Source organism: Pipra filicauda, unplaced genomic scaffold, assembly GCF_003945595.2.
Source record: "Pipra filicauda isolate LSUMZ 115617 unplaced genomic scaffold, ASM394559v2 scaffold196_size3971931_pilon, whole genome shotgun sequence".
In the NCBI taxonomy this organism is placed as follows: domain Eukaryota; kingdom Metazoa; phylum Chordata; class Aves; order Passeriformes; family Pipridae; genus Pipra; species Pipra filicauda.
The window spans coordinates 210329-236955 of NW_024104305.1; the positions used below are offsets into that span (position 1 = coordinate 210329).

General features: G+C 38.5%; 1 protein-coding gene across 4 annotated transcripts in view; it reads right to left on the reverse strand.

Moving 5' to 3' along the window:
• CLCN3 (chloride voltage-gated channel 3) overlaps positions 1-26627 on the reverse strand; it is a 72634-nt gene that overhangs the window by 3116 nt on the left and 42891 nt on the right. For 2 of the 4 annotated variants that reach the window (XM_027725652.2, XM_027725653.2), the window contains 9 exons: positions 24507-24606; positions 20319-20506; positions 19550-19672; positions 18026-18232; positions 14048-14128; positions 12282-12827; positions 8176-8362; positions 6443-6841; positions 3948-4164 (listed from right to left, as the gene is read on the reverse strand). In XM_027725652.2, coding sequence (XP_027581453.1) covers positions 3948-4164; positions 6443-6841; positions 8176-8362; positions 12282-12827; positions 14048-14128; positions 18026-18232; positions 19550-19672; positions 20319-20506; positions 24507-24606 — 2048 coding nt within the window. Of the gene's footprint in view, positions 1-26; positions 1654-3947; positions 4165-6442; positions 6842-8175; positions 8363-12281; positions 12828-14047; positions 14129-18025; positions 18233-19549; positions 19673-20318; positions 20507-24506; positions 24607-26627 lie in introns of those variants that run through there. The other 2 variants (XM_027725650.2, XM_039380492.1) reach the window with 2 other exon arrangements.

A 26627-nucleotide genomic window follows, 5' to 3' on the forward strand; every position in this document is an offset into this window, starting at 1 on the left:
GAATAGAGCAAAAGTAAACAGCCTGATTTTCTCATTTAAACAAAAACATTTTATTAATCAGAATGTTGACGAACCACAAGTTTGATAAAACACAGCAATGCTGAGACACCGTATCAGATGGTCTCTGACAGCTGTAGTCCATTTTAATGAAATACGAGTAATACAAGTAGAGCCCATCACAATTTTTAACTTTTCATTTCTACAAAAATCAAATTTTGATTAGTGTATGCCAACAAAAAAGTAACAAAGAGGGACAAAGAAAAGAGACGTATGAAACAGAAGTGATATTGATCCCATTTAATAAGGGAGATATGTTCCAACCTAGCCATCAGAAGTGATGTACTGCTCGATGGCCCAAAATCCTAACAGCAAATCAAACTCCCCTTCCCTCCATTTTAAAACCTTAAGGATCCTTCCAGTCTGATGCACTGGCTCAGGCTGAATGTATTCTTAGGAGCACGCTGTATCAGCCATGAAACTTTTGTAAAATAAACAACAGTTAAATAGTTTTTGGAATTCATGGCTTTAGGAAATCAACTGTGAATACTAAAAGAAAATCTTCATTTTCCAATTTAGATACAGTGCTCTTATGAGAGGGTCTTTCAAAATTATAACTGTGAAACATCAAATAGAGTGAGACTGTCCAAAAGGATAATATCACAAGAGAAGCAAAGAGCAGAATGAATGAGCTGCTGCCCTTATTATTCTGGTTAGTACATTTCAATTTGTCTTATTAAAGGATGCATGAAATACTTGTGAAATATTAGCATAAAGTGAGAACATAATTAGCATGTTTTGCACATAAGCAGCTAAATGTGGTGGATATGTATAGTAGAGATGTAACTAGCAACCCATGTCCAAATTAAGACAAAGTTTACCACCTATCTAAGGTTAGTTCACAACATCATGGTTAAAACTATATCTAGATTCTGAAGTCAACAGTCAACATAGTAGCATGCCACTTAGTGGCTCTGGATATCACTGAACATTTTATAAAGGGGTGCACTAACTGCTGTAGGTATCAGCAGCAGAACCACAGGACTTTACATAAAATCACAGGACTTTACTAAAAATAAAAATATTTTTAAAAATCACGTTGATAAAGGGGGATTACAGGGAAGATCTAATGCTGTGGTTAAAACACGCTTGTCTTTGCTTCTCAGAAGATGTGATACTTTGCTATTTAACAGCTATTTAAAGCTGTCCTGATCAGAAAAAGGAATTGGCATATATGAAAGTCTTAATTTGCATTAGGTGGGGGAAAAGTATTCCTAGGTGTGTGCTTTCCCACCTGGGGAAATCAATCAACCAGATGGATCTACATAATCTCAACAACACAAGTATCAGAAAGTCTACTGTTTACTTTCCTTTAATGTTGTGACTAACAGTATGTCCACATTAACAGCTTCATTTCTACAAAAGGATTTTGCACATACTGTTTTATGGTTGAATACAAATTTTGAGCATAAGATGATTTCATTGTTCAGCCGACGTCATAAAAGCCCTGAACAGTTCACAAGTTTCATGCTTCCTGACTTCTAATGTGTCTAATTATGAGATCTGATATATCTAATCACCAAGGGTTCGACGTGCTGCTTTAGTTGCTCGAGATGCTCTAATATGTTCTTCTTTGTGATGATCCCCAAGACAATCCTGAAACAGATCACGTTATGCTAATAACTGTGTGAAATCAAATAAAAAAAAGTTCTAATCATAATGGAAAAGGATTAGAATAGAGCAAAACAAAAAAAAAAACAAAACCAAAAACAAAACCAAAAGAATGGTTGCAGGAAAGCTAATGAGATAATTAACTGAAAACTTATTTGAAAGTCAGTACCCTTTCCCAGATTTTGCTTTTCTTCTTTTTCTCCCAAAATGCTGAACACAATTCAGTGACTCCAGAGCGACATGTTTCTCATATCAGGTACACATCAGGGGAGCTTACTTTATCCCTTCTCCTCAGATTCATGTGTTTTTGGGTTTTAAAGGCACTGAAACTAAAATCTACTTTGTATTTCCTTTGTTCAGTAGTTATTTCTCCTCACACATGAAGATAATTATTCACATTTTAACAAGCCACAGTAGATGAACAAAGTAGTAACTGTGTAAAGTACAGCACTTTAGGTTCGAAGCTCTCCTAGAGATCCAGGTTATTTGGTGTCCCTAGAAACTGCCAAATTCAAACAGATTTTTTGTTCAGGACAGTATAAATCAAGAACAACTCCCTGGAATTCTGGTACAAATTAGGAAGAGTGAGGGACAGTCTTTTCTCTGTCATCAGCACCAATTTCTGCACAATCCGATCTGGATTGGAACCAGTATGCTGATGCGTGTCTTTATGTGGTTATATTCTGTTTGCAGGAAATTTGCCAAAATACTCCTTGATGTCCACAAGGCTATACAAACCCATGGCTAAATATCACCAGTACTAGTATTTATGATCTGCTCTTGTTGTAATGGACAGTATGCTCATGGAATATCACAAATTTGTAAATTGAAGTAGTTCAATAAATATTAAACTTGCTGCTACTTTACCATAAAATAGTTAAAAACTTATAGTAGAGTTTGACATAGCTTTGCATGATGAAGCTTTCTTTAGAGGCGATTTTAACATCAATGTTTCAGCATTCAACCACAACAGAAATTGAGAAAAAAATTATCACAGTAAATATTCTTAAGTTCTATCAATTCAAATTTCCAGCCCCAAAACAAAAATAATTGCATGCCTGCACTAACTTCTGTGTGTCAGATCATGATATCCTTTCCCTACCAGAGAAAGGCTTTTAAAGTCATTTATGCTTCTGGAAACATTACTTGCCATTCCATACAGGGATGCATCAAAGAAAAAAAAAAAAGCAGGAGAACATTTAAAATAAATTTATTTTAAAATACATCTGAAAAAAACCACTTGGAAACCAATGCAATATTTAAATATTTGCCATTTATACCAGCAGTCCTTTGGCCTACAGCAAAACAAAAAGTCCCACCCATATTTCAGATTTCTTGTCCCATGGCCATTGATCCTAAACATGTGGATGAGCAGACAAAGTTTCACTCCCCACGTGCCTTAAAAGACATGCTAAAGGGAAAGCAGGATATTATGGTAGGAGCATGTTGCATGTCAAGTGTTTAATGCAAGAGATACAGGAAAGCAGAATGGCAAAGGATTAGCTGCACAGGAAAAGATCATGTAAAAAAACCGAAGAGTAATTTAGATAAGAGGCAATTATAATGAACATTTATGTTTCCATGCCTGAGGCTGATTTATTTAAGGGTAATCACAGGACTACTCCCTATAGTCTCATTTACAAACATTCTAAATCTTAAAATTACTTTCCTGAAATATTTTGAATTGTAGAAGCAAAAGTTGCAGATTGAAGTTCCAGAACTAGCAGCAGTTATTTAATTGTTAGTATTCCAAAAACAAAAGCTTAGTGGTAATTGCCATCACTAAACTCCAGAAGATGAGATATTGACTGGAACATTTTCTTCCTTTTCCTCCTCTTTATGAACCCAGATATTTGTACATGTTCAACAGCTGCTAGTACATTGCATGTTGCCAGAACACAGATAAGAACAAGGAAATAGAGGCCTTACGCTGTGCACCACACAAGATTAAATTTCTGCGAGACAAATTTTGTCTCCTCCTCCTCAAGCAAGTTGCATACACCAAACTTGCTGAATGGCAGCTAACTTTTAACAGAACATGGTAAAATTACTAAAATCATCTGCCTGCTTACTTGGAATACAAGGGAGAAGTAAGAATTTTAGAGACATGCTACAGCACAGCACCTTCTTAATGAACAGTTGGGCTTCTCAGTTGCAATGCCAAACTTACGGGTTCAAATACCATGATCATAGTGTATATCGCGGTTCAAACACTCTGATCCTGGAAGTGAAAATTACTGTATTAACAAAATGAACAGCATTGCTGCCACTTTACTCACCCGTTGTGTGTTACAAGGCACTGCCTCAGACCCAGCTTCCGGAAAATATCCACCACTATTTCCATTGGTGTGTGGTCTGTCACGGTGAAAGGACTCATATCAAGTATGCTTCTAAGCTTCAAAGGTCGAGGGCTTTCTGCTGGAAGCGATGGGGTATGCTGGGCAAAACAGACCCTGGAACTGCCAACAATCCCTTCCTGCTTCTTTCTAGCACTTTCTTTAAGAAAAAGAGGGAAGGGGGGAAAAACAGCAGAGGAGGAAGAATTTACATTTTCGGAGTAAAGTAAGTTAGTGCAGACAGACAGATTTATCAACAATACCAGACTGATGTTAGTGATGCTGATATTCTGATCTATGCTATTTCGATGTGTTTCCAAAGCCACTGCTTTATCCCCAAAAAGTCTTTGTGCAGAAATCACACCATTTAGCTTTAGTCATTCTTTGACTACTACTTTTCTCATTCCAATTAATAACTCTTATTTACTATAAAGAGGTGGAAAGGCGTAAAAAATAATATGCAGGAAGCACACAGACAACTGCTGAAGAAACTGTCAACAATCCCAATTGACAGCTCCCCTGTCATGATTCCAAGGGCTGTAATTATTATTGCTTTGAAACCAAAGAATTTCTGACCACTCTGAAAATGTTGCCTTCTCGTTTATAATGAATTTATTTCGCTTTTTTGTGAACAGAATCCTCTTTCTTTTCATGTGTTCATCACGCTGGTGACATTCCCTCCCATACTATGGACTATTTCACACAATCATAAAATCACAGAATATCCTGAATTGGAAGGGACCCACAAGGATCTTAAAAATCCAACTCCTGACCCTGCACAGGACCACGCCAAGGATCTCACTACGTGTTTGAGAGCCTTGTCCAAACACTTCTTGAGCTCTGTCAGGCTTGGTGCTGTGACCTCTTCCTGGAGAGCCTGTTCCAGTAACTGATCACCCTCTGGGTGAAGAACTTTTTTCTAATATCCAACCTAAACCTCCCCTGATACAACTTCAGGCCATTCCATTGGGTCCACTCACAGGTCAACAGAGAAAACAAATTGGTACCTGCCTCCCTGCTTCCCCTCATGAGGACATTGAAGACTGCAATGAGGTCTCCCCTAAGTCTCCTTCAGGCTGAACAAACCAAGTGACCTCAGCCACTCGTTGTATGGCTTCCCATCTAGACCCTTCATCATCTTTGTTGCCCTCCTTTGGACACTCTTCTAAGAGCTTAATATATTATGGTGCCCAAAACTGCACACAATATTCAAGGTGATACTGCCCCAGTGCAGAGCAGAGTGGGACAATCCTCTCCCTCGACTGGCTGGCAATGCTTTGCCTGATGCCCCTCAGGACACGGTTGGTCCTCCTGGCTGCCAGGGCACAATGACTCAAACCAGCCACAATGCAAGACTAAGCAACTTGCACTGTACAATCTTAGCAGCCGACACGAGTCTTACCAGTGAAAGTGTATTATTAGAAGAATGTTCTGCTATTTCCCCATTTACTCAAGTAAATGCAAAATTAAACGAGTATATAATAATTTCTATATGTCTATAATAATTTCCAAGTTTTGGACATTCACATATGTCCTACATAATGTAATACCATTGTATTTACGGTATTAAGACCATAGGCAAAAATTTTCCTGAAGTAAACAGTGTGGTGTACACAAAATATATTTTAAAAAACTTTCAGGAGACATTTTGTCTCTTTCTCAGGTGTCTTCGTTAAAGAGATACCTCTCAAAAAAATAGTAGGTTAAGATGCAACTTTCATCACTGATTTCATGCACCAAATGTTACAGTTTTGTAGCATTTTCTTACATGACAATGCTTTTTTTCCTTTGATTATGGTAGTATCCTCAGAATCCAGAGAATTTTTCTTGCTAGTGTACAAAGCATTGTCACAGGTATCACACAAGTGCTAAAACTCACTCAGAGAAAGAGGGCCCAAACAGGGCTTGTGTGCTCATGTGCCCAGGGACAAATTTCCCATTACACAAACAAATTGAAAAATAGAAATCTGAAGTAATTAATATTGCGCTTATCTCTCCATAAAACAATCTCAATTGTTATAATGACAGTAAATAACATACTGTCAGAAAGAAATAGGATATACATTAAAAAATTACTCAGACAGTAATTCTCACAGAATCCTGCTGGTCTAAAATGACAAGTACTCAATTTTGAAGAAGAATGTTAGTGTAGCATCACTTGAGGAAATGAGATACTATCAAAAGCCTCAAAAAACCCAACAAAATATCAAATTAGATGATGTTTTGGCCTACTTGAGTATGATTTTTGTTTTTATGACAGGAGACAAAAACAGATGAGCATTTTCTTCATTTCAGAGCCTGCTAATGAAGATAATAATATACTTAATAAACCTGAAATAAGTCCAGAAACACACAGAGTAAATTCTATTTTAAATATCAAATGATATAAAATAATTTAAATTTGCACATATAATAATGCAATACTGGAACTTAATTACCTATTGCAATAGTTAAATCTCTTCTTAGAGCAAAGCCCACCAGTCTCTGTGATTCTTTTGACATAATAACAGGAAAACCATTATAGCTGGTTTCGTTGATCAAGTTTTCTATGTCTTCAACTGTCATATTATCCTGTGTCAGAACTGCTAAAGGTGGATCGCTTCTTCGAGGTCTCATAACATCAGCAGCCAGTGTCGTGTGAGTAAATTCTTCCTTTGCATCCAAGAAAGGATATCCATTCAGTCGGATGTGTGCCTCATAGATGCCTTCCCTACCAAAGGCATCTCCTACCCACTTACTGGTCATGACTGCAGCCATAAGGGGCACAATATATTCCAGCCCTCCTGTTAGCTCAAAGACAATAACTACCAGGGACACAGTCATCCTTGTCACACCACCTGCAAGAAAAATGGTAGCCAGTAACATTCTAGTATCAGATAATGATGAATTTAGAATTTCCTGACTTCCTGTTGAGAACTACAAACGCAATTTTGCCATGAAAAGTCATTTGACAAACATCTTTCTGTATAACACCGACAGAAGCAAATGGAGAAAATTTACACAAAACTTCTAGAAGTGAAAAAGAGAGTTTCAGGGAAAACTCACAGAAAGGGAGATAATAAAGGGAATTGGAAAATATGTACAGTCAATTATTATAAACTAAGACTAAAACTGTGTCTATCTCACACCACATCAGGGTTAAAAGTACTGTGAAATGCAAGGAAATCCAGTAAGATAAGAATGCGAAAAAAAGAATGGAATTAATGCAGGAAGTCACAGGTAGCAATTCAACAGTTATGTTGTCCAAAGAATTAGGAATTTAATGCTGTTGCTAACTTGTAAAACTAAAGAGAATTCTGAGCTGATGAAAAGAAAACTTTTTCTTGGACAACAGGAGAAGACAGGGATTGTATTTCTCTTTTTGTTAGCATTTAAGATTTTTTTTTTCTGCTAAGGTTTCTGATGCCACATCTTTATTCAGTAAAAGAATATGATCTGTCTTTCAATGCATTCAAAAGTGATTCAAGTGGAACTATTAAAAAACAAAACAACCTCTCCAAAACCTAAATTTGTTTCACACGTTATTTGATTGCTCAAACACACTTTTCATTAAAGAAGAGGTCTACTTTTTGCAAAATCTGTACTAACAGCTTTTAAGTTTAATTTCCAAGGCAGCTAAGTTATAAGCTAGGACAAGACCTTCAAAAGCCCTCTCCTAGTTTAGGTGCCCAGCTTAAAAATCTTTCCATGAAGTGGATTTTCAACACTTTGTAAACCAGATTTGTTAAAAATACATTACACACTTCTGAAAGTTTTGTTTGGATTATGAATTTCAAGAACAATTTTTGCAATTCATGTAGATGTGGCAACTGATCACATTACTTCTAACAATTTTAACTGTACTTGACCCTGTAAATGCTCTACTTCATACATTTCAAGAAACTGATTTTTCTGACTGATGTAGTAATAACACCTCTTTATATCAAAAAGAGAAAGTAAACAGTACTACTTAATTTTTCTATTTCTCATCAATTTAGATTTCATGTTATTTCTTAGATCCTTGTGATCAGAGGGTCTTCTGTAGCGACTTGAATGTATTATTCTGAAGAGGGAAGTCCATAGAAACAGGTGTTTCAAAACTGCCCTGCTTATATCTCCTTTAATTTTTTTAATAATTATTTTGATGTATGAAAAAATCAGATACTTATTTACTTTGTTATATTTTACTTACCTAAGCACGCAGCAGCACCAACCATGGCGTAGAGACCAGGTGTAATACAGTCAGCTCCAACTTCACACCACTCCTTGAAAATGAACCAGTCATGATGGTAGTATGCCAGCTGCTCCACTGCAATTCCTACAATCCGTCCTGCTATTGCTCCAATTGCCATACTAGGTATGAACAACCCAGATGGAACCTGCAACAGAAACAGAACTGGTGTCATGCTGCTGGGAACAGACCTGACACATTGCTTTACAAGTAACTTTTTTCTTCCAAAAGAGATGCAAATGCTCAAATTCTCAGGTTAAAACCACGTAAGGTGACCTTGAAAGGTTAGTAAAACCTAATAGAATGCTATTGATATCTCTGATTGACCTAATTAGCTAAAATCATTTCATGACCATACTTGTTTATATTTTACTGTATTTAAGAGAAAATCTATCACCTGCACAGGACCACAAACTACATCCTCAGTGCCAACAGCACAATTCTTACCATATGCATGTCCAATTCGAGCCGTGCTACTAGTACTGAAGTGTTCCTTACTATTTCCCATCTCCCTTATTACTTCATGTTCCTCAGAGTCAACATTCACTTAACTGAACAGGACTGCCCTTCCTAACTGCTTCCTGACACTGCTAAAAATTAGATGGCTAACTAAACAGGTGATTTTTAAAAGAGGCTTTGCTTACTATACTGCCATTTCCTATACAAAGGAGTGTATACAGAATGCTAAATACACTAAGAGAAAAAAAGGCAAGACAATTCCCATTGCAAAAAGGAGTAAACACAGGTTAAAAAATGTTCCTACTGTCATTTTAGTTACTTAAAATGTTTTTCTGCTATTAACTAAAACCTGAAAAGGGCACAAAGCCTTGTAACACCAACATAGCTTAGTAAAATATTATTGCAAACTTGCTTTTATCAGCAGTTTCATAAAGAATAAGTGTTCATCTCAAAAACTGTCATTGTGTATCTTCTCCTTAGGAAGCTAATCTTTCCAGAAAACATACTGGTGCCTAAATGTCTCATTAAACTGGAAATGCCCACTGCATCTCCTCACAGCAGCTGTTAGCATCAAAGTATTTTATATTGTGACTGAACTACAAATCTGACTACAAATGAGGACTGGAATTTTACTTCATCTAAACGCACTTCAACCCATCAACCTGTCAAAATAATGTCATTAAAAAACTGCACGCCTGGTGTAACAAGACAAATCATATATTTTTTCTTGTACTGTACAGCTGTGAAATTTAAGTATTGTGCAATTCCAAACTACAGATTTTTGCTGTGGTATTCAATAGCTAGTGCAGAACCGTATTTCAGTTACTATTATATTTTGTCTACATTTATGGTTGCAAAGATGATTTCTAAGCAACAAACCAAGTAAAAACAAACATAGTAAACTTTGTGTTAGAAAGCCAGCAGCACAGGTTTTGAGAAAAAGTTTAATAATCCTTCATTCCCATCCTGAATTACCTAATATTTCAGTGTTGATAGAGGTAATATTCAATGCTATCATTTTAGTCTAATATTCAAATTGTACATTTATACCCTGCTGTTATTGCCCACAATTAATTATGCATCTAAACCCCTTTCTAACTGTTAAAATAAAATATTTTTCCTGAGTGAAATTCCTTCTTGGTGAACAGTACAACAGTATCCCAAAAAACCTCCCATGTTTCCAACATAAAACAACTAAGTAAATCTTTGAAATTGCCTCAGATTCTAGTTTGCTACAGCAGTATGCTGCATAAATTAAGTCTCCACATGGAAATTGCATCCAAATTGTTTCTGGTCCTTTGTTAACGTAACTTTTTTATGCACTAGCTCCTTCTCTTCTTTCCATTATATGCACATAATGGTTACAAGACTAACTGTAACTATGATTTTACAGCTGCATTCATTTGCATAAGCCACTGGATCACAATCACAAAGTGAAGAGGAATCTTCACAGAGAAGGAGCAAGGAAAAAGGTTAAGTTCTTCCTTTTCTTCTCCAGTGCTTGCCAGCCTAGCTCAAGTTATACTACAGAGGAAAACATATGTTCTGTGGCACATGTAACATCTTTGAAACAAGCAAGGATCAGAATACGGGTACAACTTTCCACTTCTTTAGTAGTGCAGTTGTGCACCCCAACTGCAGTTGTGCAGTTGTGCACCCCAACTGTTGATCAGCATTTAGACACAGTAATGAGTCTACTGATTATAAGCAGTACGGTATACATACAAAAGCTTGAAAGGAAAAAACAAACCAAAACAACCCAAAAAACCCCAAAGCCCTGCCATATCAGCCTCCTGGTGATGCTTTTTCACAGCAGTAAGAGCAGCAGGAATCACCGTGCGCCACTGGCAGCAGCTAAGTTTCTTTGCTTACCTCACAGGAAAACAGTTCCTGTGGGGAAAAGACATGTCTGCAAGGAACAGACATGGAGAGCTCAGAGGATCCTTTAGAATTATTTAAATAACAAAGTTGTCTTTTTCTTTGCTTTTAATTCTTAATTTGCTCTTTTTACAGAGATAAAGTTTAAAATGTAAATAAATAACATGAAAGTGACATCCCTTCTCCAGATCCTGGCTGACATTCTAACCAACCACATGTTTAAAAGCTTCAAAGAAATTTACGTAGCAGAGTCCCATCAATGACAGCAGCATGACTCCTTGCGTATTGGCAAAGTAATGAATATATTCTCACAACTTCACAAAAATATTTCCACCACACTGAAGTTCTGAGAAAATGAACCAAACCCAAATGAGGTATAAGCTCTACCATTCTGAGAACTAGTGAATTCAAATACACACAGTGTGACCCTGTGGTGACAACCCTGTGAGACAGAGCCAGATGCACAGGAACACATGAATAGTAAAAGAAAGTCCTAGATATAAATGAAATACAGTAAGTGAATACAAAACAAAACAACAGATTGGAGTTGTCATGTCATAGAATAATGTCTGAATTTTGGACTTATGGAAGACTAACATTTAAAATACATACAATGGATTTCTCTTACCCATCAACAAACATATGGAAAATAACTTCAAATAGCAAACTGCAATACCTTTAAAAATATCAACACATGAGAAACATGTTACTGTTCTATCAGTTACAGAAGAGTTGAGATTGAATGTGACCACTCCAGATTGTCTACTATGCTCAAGCAGGGTTAACTACAGCACGTTGCCCGGGCTTGTAACCAGTCAGGTTATATTTCCAAGGATGTTCTCTGGACAACCTATTCCAATGATCAAACACACTCACAGAAAGGAAGTGGTTTTTTATGCATGGTGTTACATGGAACAGCAATGTAAACTGAAAAGTTAAAGCCAATTTAAAGGCAAATCTGGCTTAGTGAACATTCTACAATATGTTTGCATTAAGACACGTTTGATAATGGAAAAAACTATGAAGGGAGCCTGACAAGACAGAAAATTATGAGAGTATGACAGTTATATGTCGTTCAGAAAACAGTCATGGACTCGGGAAAAGCTGAAGACATCTCCAAAACAGATTTACTAAACAACCAGGAAAAACAAAAATTATGCTGCTTGTGATGGAGAAGTTCCCATTACAATCACATAAACAAAGCTCACTTTCTCTTCAACACATGCAATACTGGAAAATACAGCAAAAGAAATCATCATTATCTGCCTTTAACATCCACAGTAATTAAATTTACATGAAAAATGAGGAGAGTGGATTAAAAAAACTCAACCACCTACAAGTTGTTCAAGGGGTACAGTCTTCTTCTCTGTAACAGGACTAGAGAATTTGAGTGGTTATATTTGAACTCTGCTCTTGAAAATTTTAGAATCAACCCTATTGCTGAATCATGCCACACAAACAGCCATCCATCCACACAGTTCCTGCTCCCTATTGCATTTAGCATATGCTTCTATTCAGCTGAATAAAGGGCTAATCTGAATTTAAATAAACTTAGTATTGTTTTCTACAAGACTTGCTTATTAACCAACAGTAAAAAGACCTTTTTTAAAAGAACTACACATGAAAAAAAAAATCTATAAACAAAGCTGCTAGCTTTGAGAGACGGAAAATGTGAAAGGCAATAATTAAAAAATCACAGCAGATGATACAGCTATTGCATTCACACTTACCTTGATACCAAAGGTGAAGACTGTCATGATTATTTTAAATATGAGTGCTAAACACAACTGCCATATAGCTGAATAGACTCCAGTGCCTGCTGGACGGTCAGGAATATCATCTACTATTTTGCTTGCATTCATATCATTTCTGTAGTCACAGAGCGAGGAGGATTCTAACGGCCCACAGTCTGTGAAGAGCTCCTTAATAAGCTCACTGGTGTTTAGCCTTGTATATGGATTAGGAAATGCAATGACAGCTGTTATTGCTGCAACAATAATAACCTCCAGGACAGGATACTTCCCAAATTTTGTAGATTTGCGTCGACGACACCATGCGATATTTGCTCGGATGAAAAACGCTCCCCAGAGCCCACCAAATACTCCCAGAAGAATAAAAGGAAGCAGTTCAAAAAGGTACCAAGGAGTGTGATATTCCACATAAAAAAGAACTAGGCGGCTATTACCAAAAGGATTGATGGACCTTAAAACAAACGCAGCTACTAAAGCAGCAAAAAATGATCTCCATAAAGTTTTCAGTGGGAAATAGTAACTGACCTGCAAAAGGCAATACATGAAAATTATTAGTAAATCAATTTAAAAAAATGGAAAGACAAGTTTATGCATGTGTTAGAGCACTGCTGCTCACATGGTTTAAGCTAAAAAAAAAGGTACTCTTAGATTTTCAGTATTACTCCGATCACCTGGAGCACTGGCACTCCAGCACATCCTACATTTTTAAAAAGCTCTACAACAACTCATACTTGTATCAGTTTTAAAGTCAATACTGCAGCAGTATTGAAACGACTGCTGTTTTAAGACTGTTAGGAAATGATGCACAGTAATTTATGTTTATAGGCTACTCTGTTTGTGTCTCTTTTTAGCATTCATGAGAACCAGGCTTTGTACTAGTTGCATTCTCAAATTTCCTGCTAATAGTTTCATCTCCTTTCAATCTACATTGAAAGGTTTCTGACAGATCTGTTATTTTTAGGAAGTATGATTAAAACAACAACAACAAAAACATCAAAGTCCTCAAAACAGAACATGCAAATTTCATACTTAAGCCCCACATAGCCTGATTTGAATTTCAAGAGTTTTCTTCTGCATTTTTTTGGCAACGAAGGTATTTCTCAAAACCCCCTAAGGATATAACAAAATTATACATGAAAGAATATTTTGCTTCCTTTTTTAATTAATAGATTTTTAGTTTTCTTTAAAAATGCCAATTATAGGAATAACATTCTTATATATTTTGAAAATGATTAATTAAAACTAATTTAATATTAATTATTCTTTGGAGAAAAGAGTTTGGTTGCCTTTCAGATCAGTTTTGTAGCATATTTGCCCTTTTAATAATTATTATATTCAATTGTGTTTAGTGTCAGAAACTTTAAATAATGTTTAAAAACTTGCTTCACAAAACTGTCCAGTAAGTTTCTAAACCCTCTTTCAAAATGAAAAATAACAGTCCTATTTATTTTTTTTCAGAATAAACTCCTAGACTGAAAAGATACTGTATCTCTATCTGTATGTAAACTGTAATTACTAATGGACTCAGCCCTTCTCCAGAAAAAAATAACTGAGAATAAAGGAAAGCTGACATTCATCCAAAGAAAAGAAAAAATATCTTTAGGAGGACTCTTGACTTTGAAATGTGGGTCAAAAAATAACTCCCTTCTTAGGAAAGACTCTGCAGCTTAAAGGAGTCCGAGATTATTTAAGCTAAAAGAGACTTTTTAAAAATATCTATCCTTCAGTGCCATCTCTTGACATACCTCCTCCAGACTGAAAAGGACTCCCCCAATTGGGGCACCAAAGGCTACAGAAACTCCCGCTGCTGAGGCAGCTGACAACACCTGGAAAAGAACAAAGGTGAGTGGTTTTTTGCAGTTTGTTTTATGTTTAAAACATGAAGAACAGAATCTTACTACAGCTATCAGTTTCTTCTATGTTTCTGTTAAGGATACACAGATTTAGTAACAGAAAAGCATGAAGTAAGTGTATGAGAATGCTCCTAAGATGTGGAGAGTGGCCATAGCAGCCATCAATCAGGTACTAGACATGAGAAAGCCAAGGAGACTGCTCAAAGTTCAGAGTTGAAACTAGCCAGTGTTGTGTCAGATGAAAAGAAGGGTTTTTTTAAATGCATTAATAGCAAGAGGAGGTCTAAGGAAAACACTGAACTGATACTTGTTGAAGATGGACATCTAACTAATATGGACGAGGAAAAAGCATAGGCATTCCATGTTTTTTTTTTTTCCTCACTCTTTTTAATAATACTGATAGACCTTGGGCTGCCTGGTACCCTGAGTCAGATGACCACAAGTGTGGGGATAGTGACTTTCCATCTGTGGACACTGAAATTGTAAGGGGCCAGCTCTATCAGCTGAATGTTACTAAGTCTATGGAGCCGGATGGGATTCTTCCCAGAGTACTGAAGGAGCTAGCGGATGTTATGGCTAGACCCCTCTCAATCATCTACCAAAGCTCTTGGGAATCTGGGAAGGATCTGGCAGACTGGAAGCTAGCCAGTGTTAGTCCAATCAAGGGCATGAGGGAAGACCCAGAGAAATAAAGACCTGTTAGCCTAACCTCCAACCTCCACAATTTTCAAGGAGCTGAGAAGATTATACTGGGTGCCACTGAAAGGCTTTTAAATAACAAAGCAATCATCAGGCACAGTCAACATGGGTTCACAGAAGGAAAGTCCTGTTTAACTAATTTGGTATCTTTCTATAATAAGGTCACCCATCCAGTGGACAAAGTGAAGGCTCTGGATGTAGTTTTTCTGGATTTCAGTGAGGCTTTTGATACTGTCCCTCACAGCATCCTTCTGGACCAGTTGTCCAGCTGTGAGATGAACAGGTGAAGACCTGGGTGAACATCAGGACTCAAAGAGTTGTAGTGAAAGGAGCTACATCTAGCAGGCGACTGGTCACCAACATTCTGTTCAGTGGATGCAGGAGTTGAAGGCACCATGAGTAAGTTTGCTGATTATGCCAAACAAGGACATGTTATTGACTCTCCTGAGGGACAAGAGGCCTTGCAGAAGGATCTAGATAGACTGGAGCATTGGTTAATGCTCCATTGGTTAATTAGTAGTTAATGGGATGAAATTTAATGAGTCAAAATGCTGCACACCCAGGATGAAGTAACACCAGGCTCAAGTATAAACTGGGAGAGGACTGGTTGGAAAGCAGCCCTGCAGAGAGGCATCTGGGGGTGCTGATGGGCAGCAGCTCAGTGTGAGTCAGCAGCATGTCCAGGCAGCCCAGGGGGCAAAGCCCATCCTGGGGCTTTGGCACAACCAGCCAGTCACCATGGCACAACCAGCCAAGCATGGCACAACCAGCCAGTCAGCAGAGGTGACTGTGCCACTGCATTCAGCCTTGGGGTGGCCTCTCCTGGAGTGCTGCGTGCGGGTCTGGGTCCCACAGTTCAAGAGGGATGTGAAGGTCCTTGGCTGCATCCAGAAGAGGAGGACAAAGCTGGTGACAGGGATGGAAGGAGTGTCCTGGGAGGGCTGATTAAGAACATTTGGTTCGTCTAGTTTGGAGGGACGGAGGCTGAAGGGAGACCTTATTGCTCTCTACAGCTACCTGAGGAGTTGAAATGGAGAGGGAGATGCTGAGCTCTTCTCCATGATATCCAGTGATAAGACACATGAGAATGCTTTAAAGCCGTGCCACAGGATATGTAGACTGGACATTTGGAAGCATTTCTTTACTGAGAGGGTGGTCAGACTGGAACAGTCCTCCTAGAGAGGTGGTTGATGCCCTTTACAACATGCTTTAGCTTATGGTCAGCCCTGAACTGGTCAGGCAGCTGGACTGGATGATCATTGTAGGTCCCTTCCAATTGAAATAGTCTATTTTTTCTACATGTGTGTGGTAAAGAACTCCATAAGTCACTAATATTATTAAGGGACATAAATCAATGACAGACTACATAGCTTTTATATGAGTCCTGGAGATTTGCACTCAGTAGTCTTCAAGCAAAAACCCAGAAAAAGGACTGAGGTGAACTGAGATGAACTGAGAGATTAAGAGGAACTGAAGCAGCAAGTGGTCCTACAGCATCATGGATGAATTATGTTCAATATATGAGGATGGTTAGTGCTAATTATAACAATACTGTATAAATTCCTTGCAAGAACACTGACCCCTGGGTAATAGCCCTTAACACACCTGTTGAAGAATACACAGAGAAACTCAAACAATTATTACAGTGTTCTGAGATGAGCAGTTAAACCACAGTAAGCTAAATGATTTAAGAATACAGAACTTTGAAATAGGAAGTGAACCAAATTTTCCCATGTTCTGCAGTCTCATTGTAGAAGTAGAGAACTTGAGCTGAGAACTGAAGCACGGCTCAGATAACACCCTTTTTAATTTTACAATACAAAAATTTTATTAAATTAGTAAGAATGTTAGAGCTTGCTATTCTCTCTGACTATACTTGCTTTCAACAGCATGGCTCCCTCTATTGGGTTTACATGACAAGGTTTTGGTAGTAGAGGGGTTGCAGGGGTTGGCTTCTGTCAGAAGATACCAGAAGCTGCCTCCATGTCCAACAGAGCTGGCTCCAAAATGAACCTGTCCCCGCCCAAAGCTGAGCCCATGAGTGATGCTGGTAGTGTCTCTGTGATACTTAAAAGGATACAAACCACTGCACAGCAGCTGTGAGAGAGTGGAGTGAGAAAAATGTGAGAGCAACAGCCCTGAAGACACTAAGGTTAGTAAAGAAGGAACGGGAGGAGGTGCTCCAGGTGCCAGAGCAGAGATTCCCCTGCAGCCCGTGATGAAGCCTGTGGTGACACAGGTTGTCCCCCTGCAGCCCATGGAGGATTGTGGCAGAGCAGGCTTCTGGCAGGAACCATGGCCTGTGGAGAGAAGCCCAAGCAGGAGAAGGTTTCTTGCAAGCACTGCAACCTGTGGCTGATCTGGGCTGAGACAGTCCATTCCTGAATGACTGCACCCTCTGGAAAGGACCCATGCTGAAGGAATTTGTGAAGCACTGTCTCCCATGGGTAGGACCCCACCCTGGAGTAGGGGAAGAGTATCAAGAGGAAGGAGCAGCAGAGACAAAGCATCACCTTGATGGGGCTTTGGGATAGAAGAATTCGGAGTGAAGCTGAGCCTGAGAAGAAGGGAGAGGAGGTGCAAGGTGTACTTAGTTTTGTTTTATTGCTCACTATCCTACTCTGTTATTAACTGGCAATAAAGTAACTTTCCTCAAGTGTAGTCTGTTTGGCCTGTGATAACTGCTGAGGGTGGGATCTCCCTGTCCTTATCTTGACCGATGAGCTTTTCATCTTATTCTATCCTGTTGTCTTGTCAAGATAGAGGGGTGAGAGAACAACTTGGCAGGCAACAAGTCTAACCCACCATCACTAAAAGCATCAAACTGAAACAGAGCAGAAAACACTGTTGTAACCAGGAATACATAGTTCATGGGTTCAGAGTACTCTGCTGTCCTCAGAACTGAACACATTCATCAATTACCAAAACATAGAGCCAAGAACAGAAAGAATTTAAATATAATCAAATGGTCTCTGAGATGGGAGAAATGCAAACTGACTCTGACGTGGAAATTATTCACCTTTCAGAATGCTAGGCATGATACATTGTTCTTAACACAATAAATAACTACTGATAAACACTATCCAAGAGAAAAAATACCATCTTTTAAACAAATCAGTGCAAATGCACAGATATTTAATACATTCTATAAATGCTTTTACAAAAATTTACCTCTCTTTTTTTAGCTTCATTTGTACTGTATTTTGGGAAGAGGTAGGAAAAAATATTCCCACAGCAGCAGGCCACATGTACCAAGGGACCCTCTTTTCCTAGACTCAAACCTGATGCGACAGCCAATACTAAAGTAATTGTTTTTATCATCAAAGTCCACTTCCCCAAGTAACCTCTGATGATGAAGCCACTCAAAATAGTTTTTATCTGGAAAAAAAAATAATAATGTGTTATTGCATTCTGCTTTCTCCAGAAAATAATTTTATAATCTTAGCTGCAGAACTTCAAAAACCAGCCTTTTCAAATGACTGACTTTATCACACTTTAGAACACATATTTTTCAGATTGCTACATTGAGTCTATCTGGCTGCCACAGGCTTTCCATTTGCAACTTACTCTAAAACACTGGACAATAACATACAACAATATTATCAATTACATTTAGTAGTAAATTAATTTGCAGCAGCTTCTAAGACTGTGTTCATTAGTTTATGATGTAAATACCAACTGAAAGGCAGAAAACTTCCAAAGGAAAAATAAACCTGTAAAACCTATACCCAAGGTCATCTAGTGTAGCAATATCCCATTTGCACCAATATTATGCCTCCCTGTTTTCTCTTTATGTTTTACCATCATTACATAAAAATTAACAGTAGATTTCTTAACATAAAAATGGAAAAGATCAGCTTTTCTCCACCAGGAAAGATGTGCCACTTGCCTAAGATATTACTGTACTTAATGTCATATTATTAGCCTGAAAAATATGCCCATATATAGGAAATAATATAGTTATCATAGGAAAGGACAACCTGTCCATAAATAGGATGTGCCTAGAAAACAAAGATAGCTAAATCTGGAAACCGATTTAGGATGAAATCTCTTCTGGAATAATGGCATAGGACTACTCCAGGCTTATTCAGAGGCAGGATTTGTCCTTCAACATCTACAAAACATATATATAAAGAAATATTTACAGAAAGACCGGAGAAGTGAGACTGATTGCAATTTATTTGACTTTGGGTTTTTCTCTCCCATTCCGTGGATAGTAGCAGACAGCAATACAAACAGTGAGTTTTTGAGGGTATTACACATTTTACATTGTGACTGTGTTGATTTGTGCTAGTTAAAGGGACTAAAGCCACTGCAACAAAAGATTGATTGCTGTATCAAAGGACCCGTATTCTGTCAATGAATCACTATTCTCTTACCTCCACAGGGAGGGTGAGGATTGGGGTAGGTTTGGAAATCACTCTTCAGGAGTATACTCTCTTAAGCTAAATGCTTCCTTAAACAGTGGTCCTGACAGAAGCATGCAGCAAAATCTACTAACTCAGGAGACTCTCTTATATTTCAGGTATTTTTCCCAGAAAGAATTAACACAATTATATGTTTTCAATCTGAACACCTGTATTAATAGATTTCTTAGGCAGAGAGCTCCCTCTTCCTTCTCCCAACCCTATAAGGCAGCAGTAATTTTCACATTAACATGAAACAGCTATAATATATGTTTTAGTTAGACCTCACCTCAGGTATCCCTGAGCCACAGGCATAGGGAGCAAATACCTTCACCAGAGAAACTGCTAGGAAGGCAAAGCTCAATGCCCAGAAAATGTACATTATGTAGTTCATTATGTATGAACCTGGACCCTAAAAGCAAAAACAAAAAGTCAGAAAATAAATTTGACATAGGAGCAAAATTACTACTTAAAATAATCCAGAACTACTCTTGCTGCAAATACGTTTATGTGCACATTTTGAGGCACAATAATTATTACCAGATCAAGAAAGAGAGTTTTGTTTGAAAAGCATAAAGTGATGATGTCAGCACAGACTGGGTTATACAAGGTATAAACTTCTAACATTTCATCTTAAAAATACAAAAAATTAACATAGCACAGGTGTATTTTTAATAGCTATTAGCTGTTAAAATCTGCTGAATACTGAGTAAACCCTTATTTAAAAAAAATTTTAGTAGAAAAAATGAAGAATCTATTCTTAGTTATCAGAGAACACCACAAATGTAATTTTTATTTATTTTATGTACAGCTATGATCAGAAGTTCTCGTGTTATTAACAGTTCTATACTCTCATAACTTCCTTCACCTGTAACACTCCAAGCCCCCTTGCAGTTCATGAAATACACATGTATTACATTATAACCTATTAATCAAATCAAATGCTGAAAAAAGGGTGCAGACAGTGTGTTTAGAACCCTAAACTTAAGTTCATTATTTTTTTTCCATATTCACACAAATTGTTGAGCAAGACCATAAAAGAATGGGTATATACTCACTTCTGCTTGCCCAATTATTAGTTCTGCCCATGTTTTCCACTGCGGACATTTATCTCTCTCTTCAAATGTGGTCTCATTTGAACCCCAACAACACTGTTCATGGTTAAACCACAAAGCACTAAGGCAAATGCCTTCCTTTAAGTCAGTCATCCAGTCAGCAGCAATGTCAATTAGACCTGCCAATGCCCCTGTTGTAGAAGCAGTTTTGTATTAATGTTCTGGTAAATAGAAATAATACACAAGCTAAAATGAAGAAATGTGCTGGTGTTAATGGATGTAAATTGAGATTACAGAAAAGCTAATTAAATAGACATTTAATATATTACTGATGTCCAGAAATATATCCTGTCCTCAATACAGTAAGATTAGTATTTGCTGAAGAATCGAGTTCTTTGTATATTTCCCAAATTAAATGTGGGTTTTTTTCTTGCCTTTTTTTCCTTTGTTCTCTAAGGAACAAAGGAGTTGTTCACTGAAACAAAGGAGTTAAGAGGACTATTACATTTCTGTGATGGGGTAGTTTATTTGGCACCAATCCTGCTGGAGACAGATGGGATTCACCTGTTTAAAAGGTGAAAAAGGATTCTAGCCTGTGAGTTGGCAGGCAGGGCTGATTGAAAGGGCTTTAAAATAGATTTGAAGGGGATAAGACCAGGCTCATTAGAGATGAGCCTGGGGGTGGCATGCCAGAGTTAGGGGTGAAATTGATAGTCCAGCTGAAGTGTGTGTACACTAATGTATGCAGTATGGGTAACAAACAGGAGGAGCTGGAAGCCATCGTGCAGCAGGAAAGCTATGATGTAGTTGCCATCAAAGAAATGTGGTGGGATGACTCACATAACTGGAGTGCTGCAATGGGTAGCTACCTGCTCTTCAGAAGAGACAGAAGAGCAAGGAGAGGCAGTGGGGTGGCCCTGTATATTAGGGAATTCTTCAACTGTATAGAGCTCAAGGATAGTGATAAGGTTGAGTGTCTGTGGGTAAGAAGTGGGGGGGGAAGGTTAACCAAGGCAGACATCCCAGTGGGAGTCTGTTACAGACCACCCAGCCAGGATGAAGAGGCAGATGAAGTATTCTGTAAGTGGCTGGCTGAGATTTCACAATCACTAGCCCTTGTTCTCCTGGGAGACTTTAACTTGCTGGATGTCTGCTGGAAAATCAACACAGCAGAGAGGAGGCAGTCTAGGAGGCTCCTGGAGTGTTAGCTGACATAGCTGGTAAGTGAGCCTAACATAGGCTGTGCCTCACTAGACCTGCTATTTACAAACAGAGAAGGGCTGGCAGGAGAAGCAGTGGTCAGAGGCTGACTTGGGCACATCGGCAAAGAAATGACAGAGTTTTCAATTCTTGGTGAAGTAAGGAAGGGGGTCAACAAAACCTCAACCTCGGACTTCTGGAGGGTGGACTTTGGCCTGTTCAAGACGGTGGCTTAGAAGGAATCCCTTGGGAAACAGACCTTAATAACAAAGGGGTCCAGGGAGACTGTACATTCTTCAAGAAGGAAATCTTAAAGACGCTGGAGCAGGCCATCCCTATGTGCCAAAAGACAAGCTAGTGGGGAAGAAGAGTGACCTGCCTGAACAGGGACCTTTCTCTGGAACTCAGGGGAAAATAGAGAGTTTATGACCTCTGGAAGAAGAAGGGTCAGGCAACCCAGAAAGAGTACAGAGATGTCATTAGGTCACATAGAAAGAAAATTAGAAAGGTGAAAGGTCAACTAGAACTCAATCTGGCCACTGCTGTAAAAGATAATAAAAGATATTTTTATAAAGACATTACCAACAAACGGAAGACCAAGGAAAGTCTCCCATTCTTTATTGGATGTGGGGGAAAAAACACTGTCGCCAAGAATGAAGAAAGGGCTGAGGTACTTAATGCCTTCTTTGCCTCAGTCTTCAAAAGAAAGACCAGTTATCCTCAGGGCAATCAGCCCCCTGAGCTGATAGATGGGGACAGGGAGCAGAATAGAACCCCTGCAATCCAGGAGGAGAAGTTGCCTGTTGTGCCACTTAGACACTCACAAATCTATGGGACCAGATAGGACTCACCCAAGAGTACTGAGGGAGCTGGTGGAAGGGCTTACCAAGCCACTCTCCATCATCATAAGTCCTGTTTTACTGGGGAGGTCCCAGCCCATCTGTAAGAAGGGTTGGAAAGAGGATCCAGGGAACTACAGGCCTGTCAGCCTGCCCTCAGTGCCTGGAAAGGTTATGAAACAGATTATCTTGAGTGCCATCACAAAGCACAGTCAGGATAATCAGGGAATCAGGCCCAGCCAGCATGGATTTAGGAAATGCAGGTCCTGCCTGACCAACTTGACAAAGAGACCCACCTAGTGGATGAGAGGAAGGCTGTGGATGTAGTCTACCTGGAGTTCAGTAAAACCTTTGATACTGTCTCCCACAGCATTGCCCAGAGAAGCTGGCAGCCCACGGCTTGGACAGGTGCTCCCTTTGATGGGTTAAAAACTGTCTGGATGGCTGGGCCCAGAGTGAATGGTGCTGCATCCACTTGGCAGCCAATCATTTGTGGGTGTTCCCCAGGGCTCAGTACTGGGGCCAGTCCTGTTCCTGTTCAATATCTGCCGATGATCTGGACAAGGGCGCACCCTCAGAAACTTGAGGGTAGGAGGGTTCTACAGAGGGATACGGACAGGATGGATCAGTGGGTCGAGGCCAATTATGTAAGGTTCAACAAGGCCAAGTGCTGGGTCCTGCTCTTGGGTCACAACAAGCCCTTGCAGCGTTAAAGGCTTGTGGAAGAGCAGCTGGAGAGCTGCCTGGCAGAAAAGGACCTGGGGGTGTTGGTCAACAGCCGCTGAACACAAGTCAGCAGTGTGCCCAGGTGGCCGAGAAGGCCAATGGCACCCTGGCTTTTGTGTAGGCCAGCTGGATCAAAGAGGTGACTGTCCTGCTGTATTCAGCATAGGTGAGGCTATACCTTGATAACTGTTTCCAGTTCTTGGGCCCCTTGTTACCGGAAAGACGCTGAGGTGCTGGAGAGAGTCCAGAGAAGGGCAACAAAGTTGGTGAATGGTCTAGAGAATAAGTCACATGAGGAGAGTCTCGGGGTGCTAGGGTTGTTTAGCCTGGAGAAGAGGAGGCTCAGAGGGGACCTCATCACTCCCTACAACTACTTGAAAGGAGGTTATAGCAAGGTGGGGTCAGTCTCTTCTCACAGGCAACCAGTGGCAGGACGAGAGGAAATGGCCTCAAACTGTGCCATGGGAGGTTCAGGATGGACATCAGGAAGGATTTCTTCACTGAAAGGGTTGTCAACCATTGGAATGGGCTATCCAGGGAAGTTGTAGAGTCATCATGCCTGAAAGTGTTCACAAAAGAACTGGACATGGCACTTTAGTGCTATGGTTTAGTTGATATGGTGGTGTTCAGTCAAAGGCTAGACTTAATCTTGCAGGTCTTTTCCAATCTTAACAATTCTAAGATTTACGAATCCTGACAGAGCCTTTGCTTAAGAACCATGGTCAACTAAAGTCCAAGTCAAAAGCAGTATTTCAGTAGAACAAAATTTCAACCAAATTAATTAAAATACATAAACATAAGACCTCCTCATGACTGTACTCAAGGTTGCACCATTTAATATGTACTAGACACATACAAAAGAAAGCAATGGAAACTGAAAAACCTAGTAAGGTTCAAGACCAGAACTTGCTTGCTTTGTTGCTCAGAAACATGGTAAAGCAATGTTAATATACACAGCACTGCATGTTCCCACCAAAATTATCAAAAGCAATTTCCAGTAATTATACACTCCTGGTTTGTGCATCCAGAAGTATATAAACATGCTACGGACTTCGCATATGTATTAATTTATATATGATTTGTGAAAGTGATTATGTATATATCTAAGCAGTAATTATACTGTTACCATGCCTTTTTAACAAGCACAGAACTCTAGAACTAATCCAATTTTCCCAGCATTTAATGTAAGATGTCTGTTTGAAATAATTTTTTTTGAAAAGCTGGGCAGAAAATTTGTGATTTTTCACAAACCCTTTCCTTAAAACACTGAAGCCTGTAAATTAAGATAGTCAACCTTTTCCTTCCTTCACGGAATTATGGTAGTAGCCTGAACAAGTTCTTAGCCAGGATGGTGGACAACAAAAGAAAAACACAGCAACTATACTTGCTGACAAATACAAGAAAGAAATCATCTTTTTTCATTTACCTGATGCCAAACCAGTTAGCGTGACTACGAGCCATCCTGACCATGCATCGTACAAACTTTTTGTCATCTCCCATGCTGATTCTTTCTTCTTGCTGTTAATCTGCAAACAGAAATCATTATGTATACTTGTATGTGTTTCTCTAACATGAATAAGAGAAAACAATTAAGTATGACATACAAACTGCGTGATGCAGGCTGCAGGCAAATATGCCCTCTCTTTAAACGACAAGTGTTCTGCTTGTATTTAGTGCTTTACATAGATAAATCAGCTTAGTCATTCAGACATCAAACAGAGAAAAGTAAATTTGCTTAATTTAAAGAACTAAAACCCAGGAAATGCATTATTAGATTAAGGGAAAAATTTCTATGACACCTATCTAGAACATGTACTTGTAAAATTATTTCTCTCCTACATCTTAAATTATTTTTTGCTGAACCTCAAATAAACTATTAGCATACTACCAACAAGCTATTCCATAAGATTCAAATTCCTAAACTTCTACTTCAAATACAAACATCTTTAGACTAAAAACACATGACAGTAAGATGAAACAAAATAATGATAACTACGCTGTAATACTTCTAGACAATTATTAGTAATGACACCTAAAGTTATTGTACTGAAAAAATAGCTATTCTTATTTTAGCCTTATTTACTTTATGCATTTAGCTGTAATTTGTGCATAACTAGTTTTATGATTGAACCTTCATTATGTAATTGCATTGTATTCTTATGGGTTTTTCATCTGGTAAAAGAAGAAAGTATGTGCAGCGAACAGTAAAAACCAAACCAAGCCATCACAAACTAACCAACCAAAAACAAGCCAAGAAAACACAATACTAGACAAGAAAATCTTGAAAACAATATCACCCCCTTCTTTTTACATGTTTGATTACATGGCCAGTCAGTCTCCTGTCATTCAGGGTATATTTATAAATTTCCCAGTATTTCTGTGACTATGAACTCTGAACTGTCTTGTCTGACTCTTCTGGTCTTGGACATTAAAATGAGTAACGGCTGTCAGACTTCACTCTAGATTATCTCTTCACAGGTGTGGTCTGACTTGCCAGGATTTGGTCAGGCCCAGCATTCTACCCAACGGCATATCCACTAGACATTAACCTATACATCTACAGTCTAAAATGGCACTGTGTTAATCACTGCTTAGACATCAAATTATGAAATGAAGTATTACATGGAAACACCTTCTTACTTTTCATTAAAAGCATTCAAACAAGGTATGTGTTCCTAGATCAATTGTCCAAGGATCTCTTTTCCTTGAAAAAGCACTAGATAGTGCAGAATAATGCTATAGTTTTGGATGTGAAGGAACCTCTCCCCGATCCCTCCATAAAATTACAATTAATTTTTAACTATTAATTTTGTTCAGTGAAAAATATTTAGGAGAAATCACATTTCCAAATCTGTTCTGTTTTTAAGGTTAATTAAAGTAAGCATTCCAAAAGTTTGGAGGTAAGACTCTAAATAGCGTATTTCCTCTTAAAATGCTATTAAACAAATTTACTACATGAATGACAGTATCTGGCATGTTATTGACTAATACAACTTCAGTCTGTTGCATGAAAGAACTCCTTGCAGAGTACACTGATAAAGATGAACAGCCTGAACTTTGAAGATCCTCTGAAGAAATCACTAAAGAGGAGAGAAGATAGTTAACGTACATATTGAGACTACTTTTTTGTTAAACATATATACGCTGATATAAGTGGCTAAGAGACAAGAATTTCCACTTTCCATAATTCAAACAACCACAGCAGAGTACATATATATATACACACACACACACATATGTACACACACACACACACACATATATACATAGCAGTAGCACAGATACACTTGTGTCAGTATAAAAGCAACATACATCAGTGTTCACTTCTCTGTATAAGTACCACCATAAGCACTATTGTACTATTACAAATATATTTACACTGGAAAATAGCCTTAAATGCACTGGTATGCAAAAAAAGCAGTACTGTAAAAATGGTATTTGGGTGACTGAGACCTATTCCCACCCTATTAAATGACTGTTTCCTTTCCAAGTTAGAATACCATTGCAAGACTGCAGGCATCAACGAAGCAGTGCTTTTTAAACAGTA